This window comes from Platalea leucorodia (assembly GCF_965183815.1).
Source record: "Platalea leucorodia genome assembly, chromosome: 2".
NCBI classification, from domain to species: domain Eukaryota; kingdom Metazoa; phylum Chordata; class Aves; order Pelecaniformes; family Threskiornithidae; genus Platalea; species Platalea leucorodia.
The window spans coordinates 83,310,745-83,335,586 of record NC_138824.1 but is presented as its reverse complement, the minus strand read 5'-3'; the positions used below and the strand labels follow the sequence as shown (position 1 = coordinate 83,335,586).

The 24,842-nt window shown below is 36.8% G+C and overlaps 1 protein-coding gene across 2 annotated transcripts in view; it reads left to right on the top strand.

Moving 5' to 3' along the window:
- Nucleotides 1-24,748, top strand: part of AP1S2 (adaptor related protein complex 1 subunit sigma 2) — a 32,013-nt gene extending 7,265 nt beyond the window's left edge. Inside the window, exons 3-5 of one of the 2 annotated variants that reach the window (XM_082304471.1) lie at nt 1,987-2,095; nt 3,048-3,185; nt 22,748-24,748. In XM_082304471.1, coding sequence (XP_082160597.1) covers nt 1,987-2,095; nt 3,048-3,185; nt 22,748-22,795 — 295 coding nt within the window. In that variant the 3' untranslated portion in view covers nt 22,796-24,748. Of the gene's footprint in view, nt 1-1,986; nt 2,096-3,047; nt 3,186-19,020; nt 19,297-22,747 lie in introns of those variants that run through there. The other variant, XM_082304472.1, reaches the window with a different exon arrangement.
- The last annotated feature ends 94 nt before the right edge of the window (nt 24,749-24,842 follow it).

Genomic DNA, 24,842 nt, shown 5'->3' with positions numbered 1-24,842 from the left:
AAATGAAGACACTGAGAGCAGACCACTTTTTGGGAAAGTATTTTGTTAGGTAGTCTCCCTCTTCGCCCTCTCTCCCCCTTTTTTGTTGATGCTTGCATAAAATAGTTCTGTGCATCAAAAGAGACTCTTTAGTAGGGAAGCACAAAAGGACTGTCCCATGTGGATAAATTTCAAATATTTGAGTCAAATTTGATTTGATAAGGGCTGCTGATATGTGATTCAACTTGTGTTTAAGCACTGTAAGGGAACAGTTTAACTACACTTCACCATAATCAGTGCTGCTCATCTGAATATGAAGAAAGCTTTGTTTAGATGGATTTAGCCTGAGTGCTGGTAATTAGCGTAAATGTCAACTAATGTGCCAAAGCTCTTTTTTTTTTAGACCATAAAAACCTGTTTTTTCTTTATAGTATCACTTTCCAATACTTATTGAAATAGCTTTGTCTAAAAGATGCCTTCTACAGATCAAATCTTGCAAGCTACTACAATGACTGTAAATGTCCTTGAAAAATTAGTGAGGCACAGACACAACAGTGTAAAATCAAAAGAACTGTGCTCAGATAGGACTTCTGATGAGCTGACAAGTCACCATGGTGAAGAGATGAAAGAGCAAGGGAATTAAAGTGCTTCAATGGTGGTGTCTTCCTCTCTTCCCCCCCCCATCATGTTTTGTGGTAGGATGGAAAGAAGTTGTAGGCAGTAATTTTTTTACAATAGTTTAAAACTTTTGAATAGAAGTTATTCTGATTAGTTGTTCATGATGAAGCTATAGCAATTTGCCTCGGCTAGAGCAGAATGGGGAGACTTTCAGGTCATAAATGATGAGTCACTAGGTGAGTGGCTGGGAGACAAATTTGAACATACTACAAAATAGAGCATTTTTTTGCAGGACTCCTAGCCAAAAACCCTGACAGTTTCTTTGGGGGCTTACAAAGTCCCAACTGATAAAATATGCGTGATGTTTAAAAGGTGTATGCATTTCTGTGAATGGGAAACAAGTCTTAAACGTGGCATTCAGACCTGCATGACTTCTTTTCAATAGGGCTGGCTACTCAAAAGAGTGCTTAATGTGGCCAGTTGTCCTCTAAACAGGCAAACAAAAGCTGTTTCTAGTTCATGTAAATTATGAGTTACACCAGGTGTTACTTGAAATCTCATTTGTGCCATGTGTGTCTGTACGGCATATGGTTTTGGCACTTGAGAAAAGACTAAATGGGTTTTTCAGCTTTCATTCCTGTTTTGTTTTTGCATCAGCTTTTTTAAACATGCCTTGAACAAGTGTATGGCAGAGCACAGTAGAATTGGATGGCCTTTTTGCTGAAGTGGAACTCAAGATCATATCTGAAGGAAAGAATTCCCTGTCTTCCAAGGTGGAAGTGGATTGCTAGAAACTAGCTGATGGTCTCTCTTCAGTCTGATACCAGGACAGTTGGTAGTGATTGAGTTGTTGACTCAATAGCAATTGGCGTATATGACATCAGTGTTAGTACTGGAGTTTTTTGGGCATTTGTTCAATACCCTATAAAGACTGAATCCTTATTGCTAATTCAATTTATCTTTCCCGAGTAGTTTTTAATATCTCTGTGTGTAGCATATGTGATAAAAATTTAAGATTGAATCTGTTGATTAGTATACCAGTGTTTGGATATTACTGATAGTAGAGAAAATATCTTGCCTCAGAACTCTGCCAGGAGGCCAAAAAATCAAATACATTTCCTTTTCCAGCCACCTCTTAGGCTAGTTTAATTGTCAGCTAAAGGATGGTAAAGACTGAAGTCGTGCTTGACTCGGAGGCAGAACCCTTTTGTACATGCATATGTCTGCTGGTCTTTCAGCCATTCTTTGATAGAACTTGGATGGCTGTTGATTTAGAGTAATAGTGTGCTAAATTTGACTATGAAGGACTACTGAGAACATAATACATCTCAAGTGCATTCATTTTGCTCATGTTCTTATGCTAACATCAGGATTATTTTATTATTACAGATACGCAAGCCTCTATTTCTGCTGTGCTATTGAAGATCAGGACAATGAACTAATAACTCTGGAAATAATTCATCGTTATGTAGAACTTCTTGACAAGTATTTTGGCAGTGTGAGTTAGTAATTTCTTTTTAATTTTTATGGATTCACAGTCTCTTTATTATGTTATTTTATGTCCACAGCACTTTTAAAAAACATAATCAACTAGTTGTTGAAGAGGTGCATCTAACACATTTTATGTTGCTTGCTTGGCAAACTAAACTGATGGTTGCCTATATAACTGTTAAAATACAAAATTAAATTATTAATTTGGGAGAAGAACTGTTATTAATCTGGTGTTAATTGCCGATATTTATTTCATTTTGTAGTAGTCTCACTTGGGGTCAGATAAATTCTTACCTTAGCTTTCTGTCTAGGTGCCCAGCTCTCCTGGCACTGCTTTAGTGTGTGAGCACTTCTTACATCTGCTTCCAAAGGAGGCAGTTGGTTGTGAGCTAGCAGGAGCTGTAAGGAAAGACAGACATCTGCTTACTCAGATAGCAAACACAAAAAACTGTAGTAATGTACATTAGCACTCTTAGAAAAACTGCTGCTCATCCTTCTGCCTTCCTAGTCCTTCTGACTAGGAAATGCATGGAATGAATAAGAAATTTGAGATTATTGTGTTTTCACATTTTTCTGTAAGATTGCATGATCTGCCCTTGGATACTGCAGGCAAGAAGAGAACTTTTATAGGGATATTCTTTTGCCTCATGAAGAGCCATATCATACTGATGGTTGTGAATTGAACCCCTTTTAACAATGAAAACATTTTTCTAAGAGGTTGCTATAACTGTTCTTAATTCAAGCAAAAAAAAAAAAGATTTTTTTCATTTTTTTCTCAAAGGACTGATTTTTGTTGTTGTTGTTGTTGTTGTCCTGTTTCTTAAAAGGTTGTAGCCTGGGGCTAACATCTTGATTTGGTGAAGTCTGGTGAAGCTGTGAACAAGTTAAGTGTTGCGAGAGGAGATACCTCAATAGATAGTATCCTCCCACTTTGCAATAATGCTTGATGTTTTTTTCAGGTATGTGAACTTGATATCATCTTCAATTTTGAAAAAGCCTATTTCATTCTGGATGAGTTCCTTTTAGGAGGGGAAGTTCAGGAGACTTCCAAGAAAAATGTTCTCAAAGCCATTGAACAGGCAGATCTTTTACAGGAGGTAAGCAAATTCAACCTCTCTGGCCAAAGTATCAGCATGGTAGGCTGTGACTCAAAAAAGCTCCTGTTTCTCTAAGCTTATAGAAGGTGCTTTTTAGCATGCTTAGCATGTAGTTTCTAGGTAGTTGTCCTGATTGTGCAATAAGATGATATTAACTGCTCTTTTCATTTTTGGCATGTGTATACTGTAACCTACTATGATTTTGTGTTTTGCTAGACATGCAAGTGGCTGTTTTATGTGTATACCTAGATAACTTAGTTTTGTTCATGTCTTTCATTTCTTCTTTTTATTAATCAACCATTAGTTTTTTTGTCGTACCTGATGCATGTTCACTTCTTTACTGTTCCATTGCTGAAATCCAGAAGCTAGACTCTCTTCTTTGAGACTCATTCAGGTATAGTTCTTATTCTAAAGACCTGCCTTTCTGCTATAGGTTGCTTACTCTGGAACATGTCTGTCTTTTAAGTTGACAAAGCAGTAATAGTAGTGCCATAGAAACATAAGGAATGAAGTGTAATAACATTTGTTTTTTCACTTTGAATGCTTTTGTTGTTCTTTACTAGCTTCGAAGACAGACAGATTGCATCTCTACCGTTTTTCTTTGGAAAGCATTTGATGGGAAGGGGTTCAATGGTATAGAAAAACTTAGTATTGTTTCCCCATGTTTCTCCATCCTATGCTGGATTTTTTTTTGGGGGGGGGGAGAGTGTTTGGTTGGTTGGGTTTTTTTGCTAAATTGCATTAGTCTTGAGGTCAGTGTTAAGGTCCTTGAATGTCTAAATGGAAGTAAAAAAAATTCTGGTGTGCTGGGGGAATCATCAGTCTTATGTGCAAGTCATTGGAACATACAGTTTAACAGGGATGATGAGCCTTAATTTTTTTAAATGTACTCGGGTTCATTGGTAAGATTGAGTATAAATGTAAGCTCCTGTATTTTTTCCCCTCATGTGAACCTTCAATTTGTTATTTCATCCTGTGAGTTAATTGCTTAATTCTCATATAAGCATTCTGTGTTCCACTTGGTACTCTTTTTTTGTTGAATGTGGTATTAATAGGATGGGGAAACACATAATGTTCTTTACCCTTGTAGTTGTGTTTGTAATCCTTTCAGAGTACAGACAAATCCACAGCACATTAAAGTTCTTGTCTGTCAATAGCTAGTTAGTGTCATGAACAGGGTCAGCCATTACACACAGATTTGCTACCCGATTTTTCTGGGGAGGACATGCATGCACTTATTTACTGCTTGTGTTCTGATGCAGTTTTTGTTGGGCCCTTCTTTACTTTTAGAAGGAATTATCTTATCCAGAAGTCCTGTTGCAGTTTACAAAGTGTGTGTGGGGGAATAATCTGTTTATTCTCTTTAAAACCTTTTGCTTTTCTTTACATGAAAACAGATACAACAGATTATTTATCTATTCCAGTCTGTCTCCTGCAAATACGCAGTTAATTATATATAAAATAGAATTACTGTATTTTTTTCTCATTCTTACTGGTTTTGAATTTTATTTTCACCATTTTCTTAGGGCTATTCTAAAGCAAAAATGCATTCTGTCTCTAGGAATTAATTACTGATTTTTCTATCCAAACAATTAGCATTCTCTTTCTACACTTAATATAATCTCAAATTAGAAATTTTACACAAAAGGAAGTGTCACTTTTTCAATGGGAGACTTTCCCTTGCCCTGATAGCTTTACTCTGATTACCCTTCCTTTTCCCCATCTCTGAGACTGTTCTGTCAAGGTTTATTAGATCTTTTCTGATTAAATTGGAATGTAACAGTTTATCACAGCACAACTGTAGTCTTAAGTTTGATTTTTGTTTTTCATTCTTAGTTATATTGACCGTGGATCAAGTATAAAACTACTCTGTATATCTGATTTTTAGTTTATAAAACCCATTATTATAAAAGTCTGAGTTCATATTTAAATTGAGCTTCCAATAAAGTTGGACTCTTTCTGCAGAGGTTTGTTTTTGTATCAACTGCTGCTATGTGCATGCTGAGTTTGATGAAGAGGGTTGTTAAAATAATAGTTTGTCACAACTGGAGACTTTTCAGTACTTTCAGTTAATTTCTGCTTCCTAGAATACTTCAAAGCTACCTGAATGAAATGTGGTTTGATTCCAAATGCAAACCATTTCTAGCAGGATTGTCGTGTGTTTGTTTTTGACCATGTCAGATTCTAATTATGTGCAACAAAAGGACTTTTATTTGGCCCTGAATACTGATATTGCCTAATTTAAAAATTATTAATCAGTGTTGAATACACAACATTATTAATTAGTAACACTACATACATCAATGTATGAAGCACCTTAAAGAGGAAAAGCTGTACAGAATACTTACACAAAGGAAAATCACTACAGATACATTAAGTGGCTATTTGTGTGATGTTAAAAGAAAAGATGCAGAGGCATAAATGGCTGAATAGTGAATTAGTTCTTAATAGCCTTGCCTACTTGTATTTTCTGTGGCAGTTTTCCAGGAGGTACTTCTGTTTCTGAGCACCTGCTTCAGTTTGTCATTGTTTTTGGTGCTGTGCAGTCCACTTACTAACCTGCTAGAGTTGGTGTGACTGAAACATACTAAGTTTTTAAGCCTTTTTCACCTTCACTTTCTTGTTAGCTCTTCAATAATGTGCTCAGTTCAAATATTCATTCTCTAACAGTTGGTGTGTGTCCCCTGTTTATTACCACCTGGTAACTTACCAGTAGTCAGTCATCAATACTGGCTGTGTTATCTGTATGAATGGTAGTAAAACCTAATTACTCCAGTGCTTCCATGCTTCCTTGTAAATCTATTGCTAGAAATACTTCTGTTCAAAAGAATGCTGTCACGTGTCTTGTTTGATAATTTTATATCTTGTTTGCTATAGAAACTTTAAATACTTAACTAGTGATTACAAAGGCATGCATTTATGAAAATGTGTATTTTTGCTTGTGTGAACACATCAGTTATACTGAGAGAAGAAAATTGGCAGATGCAGTACGTTGTTGCATGAGTTATATACATGTGGTGTGTGGAACAGCTAAAAGATAATCCTGTGCATGATTTCATGATACTTAATGCATGAAACTAGCAACAAAATATGTTCTATGCAAAACAGGGTCTGATTTTTTTTCACTTAAAAGTCTAATTGCTGTGTTTTTACTTGATGATCCAAGTAATTCAGTGTGGTGCTTGGAAGTTCATGGTCATTTCCTGTGCTAAAACACTAAAATCAAGGAGTTAACAATTCTAATATCTAAAACAAGCAGTTATGTGTATATTTAAAAGCAAAACTGTACAGACTCACTCATCTTCATTTGAAGTAGAGGAAAGTTCCTAAACATTGGCTTTAAGTGAAAATTCTTTGTTGTTCATCCTATGTAATTTTTATAAAGTATTTTGGAAATTGTCCCCATTTTGTCCACCGCGATTCTTTTGTAGGGTGCGTATGTATTCTTTTAGTAGTTGATTACAGAACAAATACTTAAAAATACATATTTTTTAAGAGGTTTCTCAATAAAAAGACCAGTGGATCTATTGACAGATCACACTTGTTTCCATCACTATTTTAGTAATGATAAAAAATGTAAAAGCTATGTGAATGTTTTTTCTTAGGCTCTTGCAGTTTGGCCTCAGGTACTATTTACTAGTCCTTCCACATGAAGAATAATAGATATGCTATCAATTAACTGTATTTCCTTTGCTATTTCAAGCCCTCACCTCATCCTGTATCCAGAAGGATGCATAAATTGTTAATGTCAGTTGACTTGTGCTAGATGCTTAGGGTTGCTATGTAGATTTAAGCTTTTAGTTTTAGAATGAGCATCTTTGACTGGAAATGAAAATTTGGTGAATTTCCTGCATATGTCATAAAAATTTTTTTCTTGGAAATGAAATGTGCTAACTACAAACTGTAGGTTTGAAGGTATGCATAATTGTGGAGAGATGGTATTAGCTTGTCCTTGAGATATGACAAAATAAAGGAATGTTAGCATTAGCAATGACAAAAGAAAATTCCTGATACTTAAGCCTGGAGTGGGTGGGAGTATAAGGGGTTTTGTCTGGTTTAGGAAACAGCCTTTGTAAGCACCTGTTTCTTACTAGTCTCCTGAGAAACTTACCATAATTAATGCAATTAATTCAGTCTTCACTTAATGTCAGCTCTTAAATATAGACTGCTGAAATACACTGCCTTCCTAAGTTGGCAGTGACATTATTTGCCTCGGCTACACCTGTATTCCTCTCAATGTGAAACAAGAATGAATAATGAAATCTTTATTATAATGGAGATCTGACTGCCTTGATTGCTGTCTGTTCTTCATGTGTAACTTCTGGCTCAGTTTCAGGTAGTCAGCTTGGTTGGTCAGTTTAAGACTGCGGTTCTTAAGACATGTATGTCCTTGATTTTAGGCACAGATAATGATCTGTAATTACCTTTAGAAGATATGTATAGGGAGCTATGAGAATTACCATGAATGAGAAGGGGATACATTGTTAGTTCATTATTTAAGGATTAGGAAATAGCTGTGATCTTTGTGGATTTGGAATCCCTCCCAACTCGCAGAAGATACAGTAATATGCTTCACTTTGAAAGAATTTATTTGCACCTTGTCTTAGAAAAATTTGTTTATTTGTTATTCAGTTATGATGTGGGTTATTCTTGTGGTCATAAAAACTACACTGCTGCTTAAATTCGGCATTCACAGGATGCAGAGCAAGGAGATACTGAAGTTACAAAGTGTTTGATTGCGTGGAACTGTGCAAGCGTGGCATTTCCAAAGGTGTCAGTTAAAGTTCCAAGCCTTGTCATGCTATCATCTATTCTTTGTGTATGTTTTAATTACTTTGCTCTTTGAAGCATTCTGTTCAAGTAAAAAGTGACTTAAAATCTTTACAGAACTGCATTTCTGGCTTCATATATATATTTATGTTAATGTCAGCTTGTCATTGGCTGTACTATAGACTTGAGTTTATAAAATTGCTGATAAAACCTGCCAACAGTTTTTTAAGAAGTCATCATAGCTTCATAAATATCTAATATAAATTCAGCTGGACTTTAGATAGAATGAACTGTAAGAATACTCATAATCAGGAATCATAGGAACATAGCTTCTCTTTGGAACAAACCTCTAAAGACCACTAGTTGTAAATTTAATAGTAGCAGACAGGTCTGTATACCTTTATCAAAGGTGCTTCCATATTTTTTAGTAGATATTTCTGAACTGTCCTCCTTGTACTGTGGAGTAGGCTTTCCTGCAAATACTTATCAAATCATACTCTTGTGTTTAAATCAATAGGAATTGGTCCAGAAAATTAATAGAACCTGCATCTCTGTTTTTCTCCCAAGTAGGAATGGGGGGGAGGGGGGAGTGGGAGTTAACCTTTTCAGACTTAAATGTCGTCTTGAAAAAGTGGCATTGAGTATTCAGGAAGTTATCATATCATACTTCACCCCCTTTCCATTCTCAGACTGCTTTTTTTTCTGGTAACAAATATTTCACTGGTCTCTGTGTAAGTCTTTTGATTCTTTTTGGAAAAATGGAGTTCAGTATCTTAATGTTCTTTGTGAAGTTTCTTGCTCTTCTGAATGTGTCATGATGCTGAGGACTTATCATAGATTTGCAGGCTGTGATTTCTAAATGCTTTAGAAATCCAGTTGTCTTTCCAGAAACATGTTGTCAAATCTTAATCTATCCTTGGCTCTATGAATTGAAAATGATAGAAAGCAGTCTGCTTTTCACCTGAGCAGCTTTTGTTTAGCCCTTTAAAATATCATTTTAGTAAATCTGTCTCCATACTATTTTCCTTTTTTCTGGACTGTTTTGTTTAGTGTGTGTGTGTGTCTAAGATGTCAGTAATCTTATTCTATTAAAGAAATCAAAATGCTGGTTAGAAGTTCTTAAGACTCAACAAGTTGGGAGGAAGGAGTCTTCCATATAAGTATTAAGTATGCATTCAGTCAGCTTTGCAAATTGAAACATGAGGAAGTTTCAGTTATAAGTAAGACAAATTAGTATGTGAAGTCCTTGCTGTCTGGTAACTGTTCAGTACCCTCTCCAATGTGTATTGCAATACTGATCAACAACATCCACTTCGCAAAACTACTTATGAAGTTGATCATTGATTGAAATAAGCAATTCCTGTAGAATGGTTGAGGGTATATTAACAGTACACCGAACTCCTCATAGATTATAATTCTATTAAGGGTATATTTATTATCTGTACACTGAACTGATAGATTTTTCTCCAGAGATATTCTTCTGTTGCTGTCTGTAGAAGCACTGCGTCAGGGTAATACGATGAAAATTTTAGCACTGCTGTGTATGCCATAGCTGTTTTCAGGAGCTTAGTCGTGCGCTTTTGGTCAACAAACATAGTAAATTCAATGAACAATTGCAGAAGACTGCTTGACAGTAAGGAGTATCTTATCTTCAAAATTAGATGCTCTTTCTGAATGAGCACATTAATCTGCATTTTAATAGAACATGTTCCCTGAATCTGGCAGAACGCTGAAAAGAGCAATGTTAACGTTTGAACCTTGAGATAGTGAGCAGAAAATTCCATTTTTACTCTGTGTCTGAGAATTGTCTGAGATGATGTGTCATGTTGCAGTGCTACTACCCTTTCCTAAAATTCTCACTACCTATGAAGATGGTTTTAGAGTGCCACAGAACAGAAGGTGAAAAGAATATGAATGCCCCCAGGAGGCATCCCATTGTGTTCGGTTTTTAGATTCTCATTTCTTTGTGGTCTTATCTGTGTGTTGTACAGATGTCAGGCACATTGCTGGTATGTGTTTTGGGGCTTTTATTTATTATTTTTAAGGGAGAAGCTATGTTGTTTTTGTTGCCAAGGTGTCTAGTGACAGTAGTAGTTCTGGTGATGGATATCAAGATGCATTAAAAGTGTATATATTTTAAATCTCACGCTGAAAATTTGATTTTAAAAAGGCAAGGAAAAAAGTCTGAGAAGACCTATTGTTCACAATTCTTTGAGAAATCTAAGTATGCTTGATTAACAGGTGGATTAAAGTGAAAATATTCAACTTTTTGCACCAAGCATTGCTACATGAAAATGACTGGCTTATCACATACAGCTCAGCAAGTCACAGTGATGACTTAATAGTAAATAGGAGTACATAGCTCTTGAATTAAATTGTTTAAATTACTTCAGGGATGGTAGGTAGATAAGTTGAATGAAATTCTTATTTCCCTTCATGGAACAAATCTTACTTTGATATCAATGTTAGTAATAATACTGTGTGAAGGTTAGTCACTGAATTAAATATATGTAAATTTGGTAGCATCCTATTCCATTATGCTCTCAATCTGTTGAAATAATGAACAACTGATCTTAAGTTCTCTTTTTAGAAAAAAAAAAATCTTTGAATTAAATTTCCTTCAAGCACAGGTGAAGCTTTCTAAACAACTCTCTAGAACTTATTCTTTTAAGGTACTAATTTCTTTATCTTGTTAAGAAATGAAAAATAAACTTAAGAGCTTTTTTTAATGCATCTACTTGGAGTCTTTGAACAGATGTTTTTTACTGATGCATTTCTGTTGTTTGCTTTCTTAACAGTGGACTTTTAGTAGGACCTAATAAAATTGTATTAACTTAAAGAATAACAATAGCTGAAACACATTTAAGTGAAATAACTGAATTTACTTTTGTATATAGTTTAGAATATTTTCTAAGTTTTGTTTTAAATGGAAATAAGCTGTAAATAATTGGTAGGGTGTTGTTTTTTAGTTTTCTTTTTTGTTGTTAATTAAGTAGTTGGTATTACATTTTCACTGCTGCTTGATTTTGTGTTTGTAGAGCCAGAATGAAGACTGGGGAGGTTTGTCTGAGGATATCTTATGATTAAGAGCAATCTAAGGCATTAGCCCTTTTGACCCCCATCTAAATGATTGGTAACTACCGAGTTTACCATTTTGGTGGCATGGATTAAATGGGTGCTATGCAAAGACTGCTGCACGTGTAATTAAGTCCTTGCAAGGGTAAACAGAAAATGGGTGATGGGCTTAACTTTCTGCAACACTTGCATGATGGTCTTTGACGAGTGCTTTGAGTGTTCCCTTTTATTTTCCTTTTTTGTACTAACCGCATCAACTTGAAGTGTCTGACTTCTACTAGCTTTCTTTGGTGTTGATAATTAAGTGGGATAATGCAAGTTAGAGAAATGGATACCAAAACTAATAACTAAACAGATGTTTGGCTTTATTTACTTACAATCAACCCATGTAAATGTGTATTTACTGGAAAATGAGCTGTTTACATCTGCTGTGCAAAGAAAATGGGCCCCAAAAAGACTGGGTGCTGCTGCAATTGACTGTATATCAGGTGCCGGATGCTGCATGACAGAACAAAGCTTATTTGCATATATAGTGCATTGCAACATATTTTTGTCCAAAGCATAAGTGGAATACATTGTGGCAGTCCTACTAATAAAGGTAAGATTTTATTTTACATAAGGCAAGCTTAAAACACACATGAAAATTATTTGCTGGAGGAAACTTAATTAGTCCGCTGCTTATTTGATATCATGATAAACAAGTAGTTCAGTAAACAAATTGGCTTTTGTAATGTGGAACTGCAGTAATAGTTCTACTTTTATATGCAGCTTTATAAATATCAGGATTTAGTTTCCAGACAAAAGAAAATTATTATAACAGACAAAAATACTTTGTAACATGTTCAAAATCAAATTCACTGTTGGTGTATGGGTGTTTTTACCGTTTAAAAGTTACCTAGTGTATGATACAGCTGTTGATCTGTGTTGGGGAGTGGCTAATAACCTGCTTGTATGTTAGACCTGTAGAATTAGGGCAGCCAACAAGTCATTTGTTCAAAATGGAATTTCTTATATGAGTTTGGACATATTCTAAAACAATGATAAGAAAACCTGAATGCTCAAGCTTGATTTTTTCCGCAGTTTTTTCCCCCAAGTTTATTGTTTTTACTTTCTTCTTTGTGATAACAAGTTCGTGTACGAAGAGTGCGATTCTCATGGTGAGGTTAGTATTAATACTGTGACTGTAAAAGTTTCCTTGTGATTAAAACTTTTAAAAAGTATTTATGTTGCTTGGAACCTATACTAAGCATAGAGCTTTTACTTAGGAGTCTTAATCTTTTTTGTTGTCCTGGCTACAAAGACCAATTCTGGAACATGGAAGCTCAGGCTTAGAGAATTATGTGTGACTCCAGTTTACTTGTCTACAGTATGTCCCTGATGAATGCTATGTATCGGCACAGTTTTAGTTGAAGAAATGTGCTTTGTCCCTATTAATTTAATCACAGTGGCATTATCAGATGCCCATGGGGTGCTTCTTCCTGGCCTGTAGTGTTCCCTGGAAGGAGTGGAGGAATAGTCACTGTGTAGAGCTTAATTTACATGGTTGTCATGATTCCACAGAATATGGAGAATCGGGGATGGCATCTGCTGGGGTGAGTGGAGAGGGACAGATAGATGGTGGCACATAATGAGAGATGGGGACAGTTTGCCTGCAGGAAGGAACTGCAGCTTGTGTATAGGAATGAAGATGCCTCCTGAGGTAAAGAAGGTTGTCTTTGGGCAAGGGGAGGAGTTTGACTCATATAGCTTCTGTGCTTGGATTAACCTGACATTTAACTAACAGGTTATACACCTTCAAATTACTTAATCTGTGTTACTCTGTCAAGCATAAACAAGCACTAAATGTGTAGAGTTTGTTTTTTTGAGGCCTGTTTCAGAGATTTGCTTGTAAACTAAGGTGTTGAGTTCTACATGTGCTGTATGGCAAGTGTAATAAGCAACATATTCAGAAGTAGTCTATTCCATACAGAATTTGGTTAAATTTAAGGTAAGCCTTCTGTAATGTTGAAAAACCTAAGTGCTATACAACTAGACAGGCTGAAATTTTTTATTGTACACTCAAGTTCTAATGAATAGAACTTATGCTTTCTATCAAGAGCAGTTTACAGGTGGGAAAGTCATAGTCTTGAGTCAGGGTGCAGTTTCTTCATCACCTAAAACCATGCTGACAGTGACTCTTGTTGAGAAGGCCAGATCCGTTCCTCCTGCTACCTTTGTGGTGGCACTTGCGTTGATCCACTTGCCCTGTGATACGTGGCTCCTGGCTTGTTAGCTAAAATCTGAGAGTATGCAGGGGAGCATGAGGGAAGTGCCAGGAGGAGGAAAGCAGTGGCATTGAAAAGAGAAGTAAAAGGCAGCTGTTTTGGGTGGTAGCCAGGGCTTTTTCTAAAGCTAATAGTGTAATTAAATTATGTTTTATTTTTAACAATTCCCAGTGTATCTGAGTGTGTTAAAAGTCAGTGTTCACCTATCTTGTGTTGACTCATGTCTGCTGTGAACCCCCAAGTCAGCTAGCATAGTTAGATAAGTTCTAATTTACCTGTCCTATGCTGCACCCCTGCAGTTGGCCAGAGTCATAGGAGCATGTCAAGGAGCTTCAGCAGCAGTATTGACTTACGGAGTTTTCAGCTGTCCTTTGTCTCCCTCTTTCCTTTGTGCCAGAGAAACTATTTATATGACCATTCTAGAACTGGATTTCAGATCTATTTAAACTGATCCGATTTAAATTGCTCATTTCTAAAAAAGATAGTCAGCAGCTTTTCTCTGTTTACAACTTGGCCCTGCAAACATTTATCCAAACAACTATAAGAAGGCAAAGTGCTGCAGGAACAGGAAGGAAGGGGAATGCTTAAATGCCATTGCCATGGAAGCTGAATGATATTGGACGTGACATGGCTTGTTACAGCAGTATATTCTGGTCATCCCTTCAAAGATACAGTCTTGCAGTTTAAGAAAGGGTTCCTTGAGCAGAGAGGAATAAATAATGCAAACCTGTAACTGCAGTGCTGGAAGAAAATGGAAGAAAACATTAATGAATCCTTATGTACGTAGTTTGGCAAACTGCCAAACATACAGACACTGTGGGATTATCTGATCGAGAACTCAGTGATTTTTAATAATTTTGGCTCTAGCTTCACAATACAGAGTATTCGGCAGTAGTATTTGCTTAAAGCATTTGTGTTACTGTGGTGGGGAAGCAGAGCCTCCAGTGGATGCTTAGAACCATCCTTACCCTTAAAGATTAGACTGCCGGTTCTTCATAGCTCAGCATAGCAACTGATTGGCAGGTAGAAAGCACTGCCTCCCGGAGTGATTATCACCTCTGATCCAGCAGATGAGAATAGCAACCAAGAAGCAGGAAGCACCCACTATTATCCGGTTACAGTACATGAAGTTTCCACTGATATTTTTACTTCTGCTTTTGGGAGGGAGGCAGGTAAGCCGGCAGGCCACTGCTGATCTTGCATCATATTCTTCTGCTCTGGTCTGTTGAGGTGATGTTTTAGAGCTGAAGTGTGTGCATACAGTAGGATGTTTTTCTGAATAAAACTTGCATGATGACTGTTGCTGTTTCAGACTCTAGTTGAGTGTTGTGTTGACTGATTTGCGCCAATCTTGAAGATTTCTTTTTTTGTGCTCTCTGTATAGGAAGCTGCAGACAAGATCTTGACTTGGAGTTGGCATTGATGTAGGATTTTTTATTGTTTTTTGAACTGCATCATAGCTAGTATTTGTCTTTGAACATGTTCACGACCTCATGGGTGTTTCTAGGTTCTCTGAGAAAGCACTTTACTCTCCTTTGAAAGTAAAGTAGAATCTTCCCAACAACCCTGTAATTGGAGTTTCTGAATAGTTAGTTAACCAAGGATTGGGAAACAGATACTCTACTATTTTGAAATCCCTGAAAAGGCAAATGAACAGCAGCAATTTCCTAAAGCAGCCTTTCATTAGAAATATTTTCTAATAAAGATTCAGAAGTAGAATGTAAAAGTAATTGCCTCTGAAGCATTGCTAAAGAAGTGCTTGTTAAATGTTAATCTCTTCCTACTGTAAGAGCTTCATGTTTCTAAACAGAAGTCCTTATCCCTCCTTTCTCTTTTCCCCATAGCCTGTAGAATTGTTCCCAAACTGCTGTGCACTCCATGGTCCCACATATCTTGTCTGTTGTTCTAGCTTGGGGTTTGTTTAGATTCTGGGGGGGAAAAAAGCCAAGCCTTTATCAAAAGGTAGCAGTTGTATTTTTTGCCTGCAGTTTAACATGGCTTGCCTTTATAGGCTTTGTGCTGGTTTTGATGGGAAAGAAGTTAAAAAAACAAACAAAAAAACCCCAAACCCTAAGCAAACTTCCCCTGAAAAAGGTGTGCCAAGTATTCACAAAGTCTATGTCACTGCTGTGTGATGTTGTCAGTAAAATGGCAGCACTGCAAAACACTGAACTTGAGTCAGTTTGGTGTAGGCATAAAAAATTTGTCTCTCTTGCCTGAGGAAATAGACTGTTTTGTTGTCCACTACAGACATAAAGTAGCTTATATTGCAGCAAGAAAATAATTTCAAGGTAGATACTAGGCAAGTTTTCTAGTGGTGATGATAATGAAGCATTTAAGTAGATTGCCTGGGGGGCATCAAAAAGTTTCCAGCACTGGATGCCTTTAACAGATTAAATATCTCTCAGGAATGTTATAGGTATGCTGTTTGGGGGACTGGATTAAGTGAAGTCCCTTCTAATTTTAGTTTGGTTATGATTTTTAATTAGGTTGGGTCATGACAAAGTTGGCTGAGAAGAATGTCAGTTGGGTTGGGCTACTTAAATAGTTCTGTTGACTCAAATCAACTCTACGGTTTTTCTAATTTAAAAATCTCATGAATCAGGCTGACAATTTCAGAGTATTACTAGCTTTTTAAAATGAGTTGTAAACACAGATGTCATTTTGAAAAAGATGGATTCTAGTAACTTTAAAACATTGTGAAATTGCAATGTGCAGCTTGTATTGTAGAGCTATTATTGCTTTGGCAAAACTAGGATCTAAGACCTATGTGTTAAAGTCAGATAAACAATTTACATCCAAATTTTTAAATAAGTGATGATTTTTCAGAGTTAATATTACATGTTAGTTTGCCATTGTATTGTGCTGTAAGGATACCATTGCCTCTTTCCTAGCTGCTAGATCAGCTCATTTATAAAGTCATTAGATCCAGATAGCTGGCTATCTTAAGGGTATGCTTCACAGGCTCAGATGTTGTCTGAGGTCTGCAGAGTCCCACAGAAGGAAGGCAAGGTAGTCTAGATACTGACTGTAGAAGTTGACATCTGTCCTTTCCCCCAAATTGTCTTTTCTGGTATTGAGACCAGCAGGCTAACTGCTCTGGAGACAATGTGGCAGGGAACACAGTAAAAAATTAAACAAATAATAGTTGGAGCTTGTGAGATACTGTAGTTCTGTGATGGGAAATAGTTTGTCAAAACTTTATTTTCCTTTCTGTTGTTTGTCAGGCTGCCCACAGTGCCAGACCCTCTGTGCGTGATGGTCTTGGACATCCTCAGTGGAGTACAGAGGTCTCACTGAAACTGCAGTGTTTTCCATCTCACAATATTGCTCTGTTATCGCTTCGTATCTCAGTTACTGTTGTCTTCCATTTAATCTTTTAGATTCACCTCTACAAGGTCAGTTTATTGCTAGTCTAGTTGCAGCTGGTGTTTACACTTTCTGTAAGCTAAAAAGCCACCAGGAGCAGAATAACCACTTTCTTCCTATTGTTACTTGACAATCCATCTTGCTTTATCAGTAGATACTAAGTGTCTGTCATGATGAGATGCTAATCCCATAACAGTAATTTGAGTCAATCATCTAATTTTGTGTACCAGGATTTTTGCATCTAGGACAGTTAATTCCGCAAATTATAAACCATTGAAAATATGATCAGGGTGGGGAATACCCCGGGGGTGTGTGGGAGAGTAGAACTTTGAAAAGTACTGAAAGGTAAGAAGTGGGTAAACATGAAATGAACACTTCCATTTTCTTATTTGTTGATACCAGTTGTGTAAAGCAATGGGGTCAGCGCTTCTAGGACAAAGAGTGTGCTAAAGAATGTGTGCAGCCTGGGATAATCTTCAAACACAACAACAGTGAATGGTAATCAGCCTCATAACAGTACTAGAAAATGAGCTGCTCTCTTTCTTCTTTCTGTCCAGAGAGCTATAGTAAAATTAAGGAGAAATCTGTTATGAGATTTGACAGGCATTTCAGTGAAGACACCCAACTTTGGCTCCAGGTTTCCAAGGGTGAAACACTGGAAGACATGAGGTTTTTTTCAAGGAGGAAGAGAATCACAGTCACATGTGTGCATATATGTTCCAGGTAAAAACTGAAAATATGAAACCGTAACAATTGGGCATTTGAGATTGTTACAATATGCCTGTTTTTCAGTTGCCTTCATGAATCTGTATCATGCCAGCAGTGTTAAGTAAAGCAGAAGTTTTCCATAAGTACCTCTGGGAACTTTTTGTCTGTGGAGGCTCCAGCAGTTCTAGAGTTAATATTTTCTTCTTAGTGAAAGCTGCTACTTCTTGGGGCTAGTACTGTATACTACCATCATGCAATTTCTTTTCCAGTTAGGAATATGCCTCAGCATTTTGGTTTTAATGTAGGCTGACACCTGACTTAAGCACCAAGAGAGGTTTTAAGAGTTAAAATTCACATTCGTAATTCTCTTATATACCAAATTCTTTTGAGTTCTACCAAAGATCACAGCAGACTTCATACAACTTATTTGCAACTGTCACTGAGCTATAGCTGCTGTTATTTTGAGAACTACTGGATTCATAGTTGGCTTGTTCAGAATAATTTTAACTACTATGGAATAATGTTCAGATTACTGATACTGAAAAGCAGTTTAAATCCTGTAAAGCTTCTAGGATATTTCTGTTGTGCTTTTTTGTAATTGGAAATTAGAATTTAAAAATATACAAGCTTGAATGTGTGAATAAACTGAGATGGCACAGAGGAAATTGTTAGGTTTGGAAGTCATGGGAACTTTCTCAAGTTCTCTTATAAGACTTCTATAATTTTGGGGGGTGAGATACTAAAATAGATTGGAGATTTTAATTGGTACATCATGAAAGACGGTAACTGATATGCAGAGTTTTGTGCCTGCCCCCTCCCTCCCCCCCCCCCCCCAAGATGTGTAATGGGCATATGTGGGGCTGATAACTCCTAAATTGCTATTACTCCATTAAAAATGTCCTCATCTGTCTTTAGGGCACTGATTTTAATACAAAAAAATGAGTATTGCTTCCTTTCTAACTCATCTTTCAACAAATTGTATACTAATGTTCATGCTAATAACATGAGAGTATTAAGTTGAGCGGCATAATTGAAAAGCAAAGAAAACTTTGCCTGCTGTGAGAGGTGTCTCAGATACCTACCATTTTTTTAAACAGGCACTCTTTGATAGATAATTTTTGTTGCAAATAATGCCACTGCTGCGGCTACCCTGGCACGGTGCTGCTCACCACTCTACTCTAGAGGCCTGTTGCCGATGTGTGTTTATCAGAGCAGATATGGTAGGTGATGTCAAAAGTTCACTTAGGCCAGTACCCTGTCTCTGACAGTAGCCAATAGTTGATGTCTATCAAAGAGGCTAGAACGGAGCAAATATATAGGGTGATCCACCTCTGGAGCAGTATCTCAGCTTCAAACAATTTTTAGCTGAGAAGAAATGCTGAGCTTATATAATACAGTAGTTACGATGTGAAGTTGTCCTGTATGTTGTTGGACCCAGCATGCAAGTATAGGGGGGGTAAAATGATAGTTCTCCCCACGCCCCACTCCTTCCACCCCCGGAGGTCTAGAGTAGTCCAAAATACAATATTCTATTTCTGTATCAAATGTGCTTTTCACGTCAGAGATAGAATAGTGAGGTAATCTTTTTGTTTTCTTGCATATCTGTCCACCTTTTATTATGTATAAGAATATGTACATTTCTTTTGTAGCCACGTCATGAATACTTTAATGTCCCAGTGTACTAAATGGCTTCATTCATCATGCATGCAGAATTTCAGAGGAGATAGACCTGTGACTTACTCATGACAGAACATTATCATCAGCTTGGTGAATCCAGTCATCTTGAATCTAATAGAATACCACAACCATTCTCTGCTGTTGTACTTTCCTCGTCTCCCTCTGTTTTACAGTGTTGTCTCTTCACATGTCTCATTTCAACAAAACTTGTGCTTGTTGGCATATGGTTTAACTTTTTTATTGTGTGTAAGCTTGAAGTCTTATGCTTAAAAGTTCTGTAGAATTTTCTGAGCTAAACACCTATATACTGCAACACCTATGCTGTAACATTACTTGACCTGTGTTTATCTTTCAAATAAGTTGTAGTGGTATTTAAACACACATTTAAAACCTGTAGATGAAGTTAATATTTACAGAGAAAGTAGAGAAGGGGTAGTAGTATGTGAACTGTGTATACACACAAGTATTAAATGATGTTACACACAAGTCTACACAGACCTTGCATCTTTAAGATGCACATGCCAATATCCTTTTCTGAGACTGGCACGATAGTGTGGCTTACCTTATAAAGAGGAGGAAGGCAGAATTGATTAGGGTAAGTAAATCTGAAGTTACAACGCTTGTATTTAAATGTTCAAAACACTCTTGTGAGTAGTTGAACAATTGCTACTACTGAAGGAGAGAACAAGTTGTTTGCTTTACAAATGGTTAGGGTTGGAAAGACTTTTAAGTCCATTAACAGAATACTTGAAATATGTCTCCTTCAGTTGGCATTTCCAGTTTTAAGTGCAGACTACCTTGTATATCAGAGAACTGCCACGAGGACGAATATGATAAGTACCTTTCAATTAAAAAGTGTGGCCAGAGTGAGAGGGCATGTGTTGCATCCTCTGTTTGCCTAGTAGAAGAGAATAATTTGTAATCTAAAACCAATGCTGTTTTTGAAAAATATTTAAATGTAATTAGCAAGGAGGTGGTTACTGGGATTAACCACAAACAGCTAGTTCCACGTACTATATGTGGTAATGCACTACCTTTCAAATGTTAAACTGACATAAAAATGGGAGGTTTAGGGGTCTAGACAAGATTTGGATTGGAGTTGCAGCATTCTGAAATCTTAGAAAACAAGATCATAGGAGTGGTTTTCCATTTCCAAGTTTGCCTCTTTCCTTTAAGACATTAACAATGCGTCTGAATGTCTGGTTAATGCTGCTTTAGCCTGCATTATTTCATGCCTGTTGGCTTAAAATGCTGTGCATTGAGCTGTAATGAGATGCTGTTTTTCTTGTTATCTGTATACAGCTGCTTGCTTCTAAATGACTAGGTAATGAATTAGCTTTCCTGGCATGTTTGAAATAAAGTATTGCATGCACTTTTGTCTCATGTGAATGACTTTTTTTCCTCATCTGTGTTCTGATGTATTTCAAATTTGCATTGTTTGCCTTGGGTGATTCTAAGCTGCAGGTAGTGTATAATACTGCAGAATGTTTTCCATAACAATTGGATAAAATGTTTGACACTTCCTAAAACAAATAATGTGAACAAAACATAATTCATTCTGTTTGTTTCTTAAAAGTCATAATTGATGAAATTATTCCTCTAGCAAAACTCATTAGCCTTTAGGTATTTGTTTTGAGTTTCTGTTGTTGATGTGCACATAAGAAGGCCTCAAGGTTACTGCTGTAGTATTAAAAAACCTAAAATCTTACTGAGTTTTACTGGTGAGGTATCTGTGGACAAGTAGCCAATGTCCTTGAAATACATTGCTTTAAATTCATTGTTAGCCAATGACCTTGATTTACTGGAAGAAATTTAATCTTTATTTAAGTATATGCCTGGTGAAAATTACCTACGACTTTGAATTGGCAGTAGAGACAATAGTACTAAACTGCTCTAGAGATCGTAGCAGCAGTGCACTGTATTTCTTCATAGCTATTGAGCAACTTTTTTTCAGGTAATTCGGTAAATATCCTGTTTCACCACTGAGTAACTGTAAGTGTCCACTGCTGTCTAATCAATTTAAAAACTTAGTTTTATTAAATATTTTCAAGACCCTGAAATGCTTGGGAAGTTATAGTGTGTTAGAATACTGTTTGAGTTCTGTTGCTATAGTTAAGAACGTACAATTTTTTTGAGTAGATTGTTTTAAATTGCTGGATAGGGGAGATGCATGTCCTCTAAAATGAATGCAACAAAGTAACCTGGGAATATAATACAACAGGTTATATTAAAAATGCTACGTAGCCTTTTCTTCAATCAGTGTCTCCTTTGGGGGGATTTGTGTTAAAATGCACATGTAAATCTTTAATCCTGCCATCCATCCTGTCTGGCTTTATCAAGGTCACTGCAGTTCCACGAATATTTAAATATTGCATCAGTGAGAGAAAAAAAAGACCCTCTATATCTTTAATACACAGAGTATCTTGTTTCTAGTTTTAACTTGCCTTTTTCTTGCAATTTCTTATTTGCTGCTGGATTTTGGAAGCAATGTCGAAGTGCTCAGAGGTGGCCTGTTCCAAGCACTGACTTGCTTCCAAATGAAGTTGCCTTTAAAATATCATAGCTTGTTCCTTCAATACTAGATCACCTCATACATGAAATGAATGAGGATTGTAAACTTGATTGATTGTTTTGTGCTACATAGTCAAGGTTGATAGACACAATGTTCTGGTGTTATTTGCAAGATTTAAGGCATTTCATTATGCATTTTACTGACAATTTTTTTTAATAAATATTTAGAAAAATAATGTGTTTGCTGCCTTAACTATGATCTGCTTTTTTTTCTGCTTCATGACATGTCTTGTTTTAGGATGCTAAAGTAAGTTTATCCATACTCTGGATACTAAAACAGTTTGTTTCCATAAGGACACAGTATCCCTTTTTATTTACTATGATATTGTTAATTATTATGGCAAAGGACAGTCTAATGTTTCTAATAAACTATTACTCTTTTCAGATGTAATAGGAATAATGAACTCAAAACTGATGATGATCCTTTGGAATTTTGTATTAAACAACTTGCTCTGAATCTAAACAAAGCTTTTTAAGATTAGAATTAACCTAAAACTTTATGCCTGGTGTGGAATAATACAATTCCAGTCCTGGCAATTCCTCCACTTCTGCAGGGGTCAATTTATTGACAGCAGGTGTACCCAGGTACCGTGACCTGGTTTTATGAACTAAGCATGAGACCGGTGTAAAAAAATCTAGACTCTTCATAAAGAGCTTAAGGGATACTGTATCTTAGTTGCATCAGTCATCTCATTCATCCATTCATTCATTCTTCCCTAACAGATTTTTGAGACCCATGAAGCAATTCACCACAAAAATCACAGACTCCTTTGCAAGATGCTTCCCCATCCTCTGCCCCCCCCCCCCGCCCCCCCCCCTCCCCCGACAGTTTATATCTCTGTTACTGGGCTGTGATTTGTTCCCCGCTGGTACATCTGAATTGCTTTATTTTTATTACGCTTAAGGGCAATAAAATCTACCAGCTATTCCTGTGAACCATGACAATCTAATTAACAGCTCTTTGAAAAGTGCGGCTAATACCATGTTTGCAAGCTGCAGTACTTTTATATTTTCACATCTTTCAGCTTTTCTTTTTTAATTAAGCATCTTTCATACTAACTCATGTGTGGTACTGTTCAGTAGAAGCACAGGGTCCATTTACCACTGTCTCAAATTTTCCCTCCATAGGAAGCAGAGACCCCACGTAGTGTACTTGAAGAAATTGGATTGACATAAATCTTCACTTCAGCTGATGACATCTCAGTGTTTCATACTGTAAATGTTCACTGCCTTCGTTGTAATGTTTAGCTAATGGTGTAAGATGCTGTTTGTCAGTATTACTGTTTTGCTAAGCTGCTTCATTCAGGCCTACAAGAAAAATACTCCTTAGAAAAGGGAACAAGAAACTAAAGTCCAAAAATTGTAAATGAAAGGGAATTAGATTTAAATCGACTCAGTGTCTCCCTTCACTGCATTTATAGGAAAATTGCATTTGACTTCAATAAGTGTACTGTTTTTTTTATAAGCAAACTTGACTTCAGGAAATAAATGTGTCTTTATGACATAGCATATGTAAACAAAAAGAAACTACGTGGACAACTCCAAATCTAAAATGTTATGGTGTAGAAATTGTGTTTATGCAACCAAAGACTCTTGTTCATCTGCATTTTAGTCACCACTTGTGATAATTCTGCTTATTTCAGTTGGTGCATAAAGATTGGAAATATCTGTTTACTTCTGAATTTGTCATTATACCAAAGAATCCTGTTAGGATCTGCATATCAAACTGATAAAAACTGTTAAGGTGATACTGCTTTTTGCAAGAAAACTGCAAACTGATCAACTCACTAGAAATGAAGGTGTACTTAAGTGTAGCTACCTTGAGCAAAACTCTGCAAGTTACTATACTAAAAAGGGAATGCATGTAGTTAAAAAAAAAAAAATTCCAAATAAGGAAACTATTTTTAGATCTGATGTTAGCTTGCTCTGAACATAAACACAAGAAAAGAGAGAGGCTTTCTGACTGTAGAGAGAGGTGTGTAATGGAAATTGCATACTTTTGAAGATGGGAAAGGAGGAGCTTTACAAAAGGGACTTTTTATTATTTTCTTTCAAACTCTACAAATTAACTTGTATTTATTGGTGTTTTATAGTTATGCTTTAATGGATGTATAGGTACCTTAAAAAAAATAAAATGTTGTTTTAACTGCTTTCCTTGACTTACACTTTTAACATGTGACACATCCCTTATGACACTCCTGGGCGATGTACAGTTGAACCAACTCATTTGCAGTGAGAGCTTTTAAATATTAGATTTGTATAGTAGATACACTGCAAATCATGCAAAGTGATATCAAGTAATATTTTGACACTTCTAGCAAGCTTTCAGTAATGACAAACCAAACCTGTTTCACTTGAGGAAACTGGATTCACGTATGCTTTTGAGTTTTTGAGGAGGCAGTGCCACGCTTTGGAGTAGCTGAGTTGTGCTGCGTGCCTGCGTGGTCCCCGAGCAGGCGGGGCTGCTCCCCCCTCCCTCGCTCCCCAGTAACTTCACTCCAGTAGTCAATGTTTTGGCTCGTTCACTTGAGTAAGTAGTGCCACGTTTTCACAAAACTTAGCTTTGGCGTTGTTGCTGGCAGCAGTCACGCACTGCTAGCGTAAGCGTTTACTCAGCCAGCTGGAGAGCTAGGCTGCGGGCTCGATGCGATCTAGGTTGAGTTTAACCCACCAGGCAAGGCTCAGCACTGCTGCTTGCCAGTCCCCCACTCTGGATCCCAGTGTAAGCGCTTGGGGCAGGGGAGCGTTAGCACGTGTCTGTGGCTGTGCCAGGGTGGAGCCTGTGACCTCCCAGTGTCAGAATTTGTCTACTTACGCCCTTCCTGGGATTTAACCATATCCCATTGCTAGAGACTGTTCGTAACCTAGGGCATGCAAAAGCAATGGCGTGCGTCTCCCCAGTGCGCAACGCGCTGGGATAGATAAGGTTAAAGTGGTAGCAGAATGACCTTGTGCGTGAGATTGAAGTGGTAAAATTACCTTAAGTCAAACCCGAAGCAATTTTCTATGTATTCAACATGTTTTTTAAAGTTTACACTTTCACTTGTATGTGCTTGGCTGGATTAAGCTTTGTTGTGATTGTGACAAATAAACTGTTTGACCTCTGTCTGTCACATTGGTTTAGTTGTAATAAATGTCCATTTTTACACCATTGCTTTGTGTTTATGTGTAATTAGGTCTGTTTTTTGCAGAGGAAAGAAGAGGCTACTCAGTGCTAGCTTAA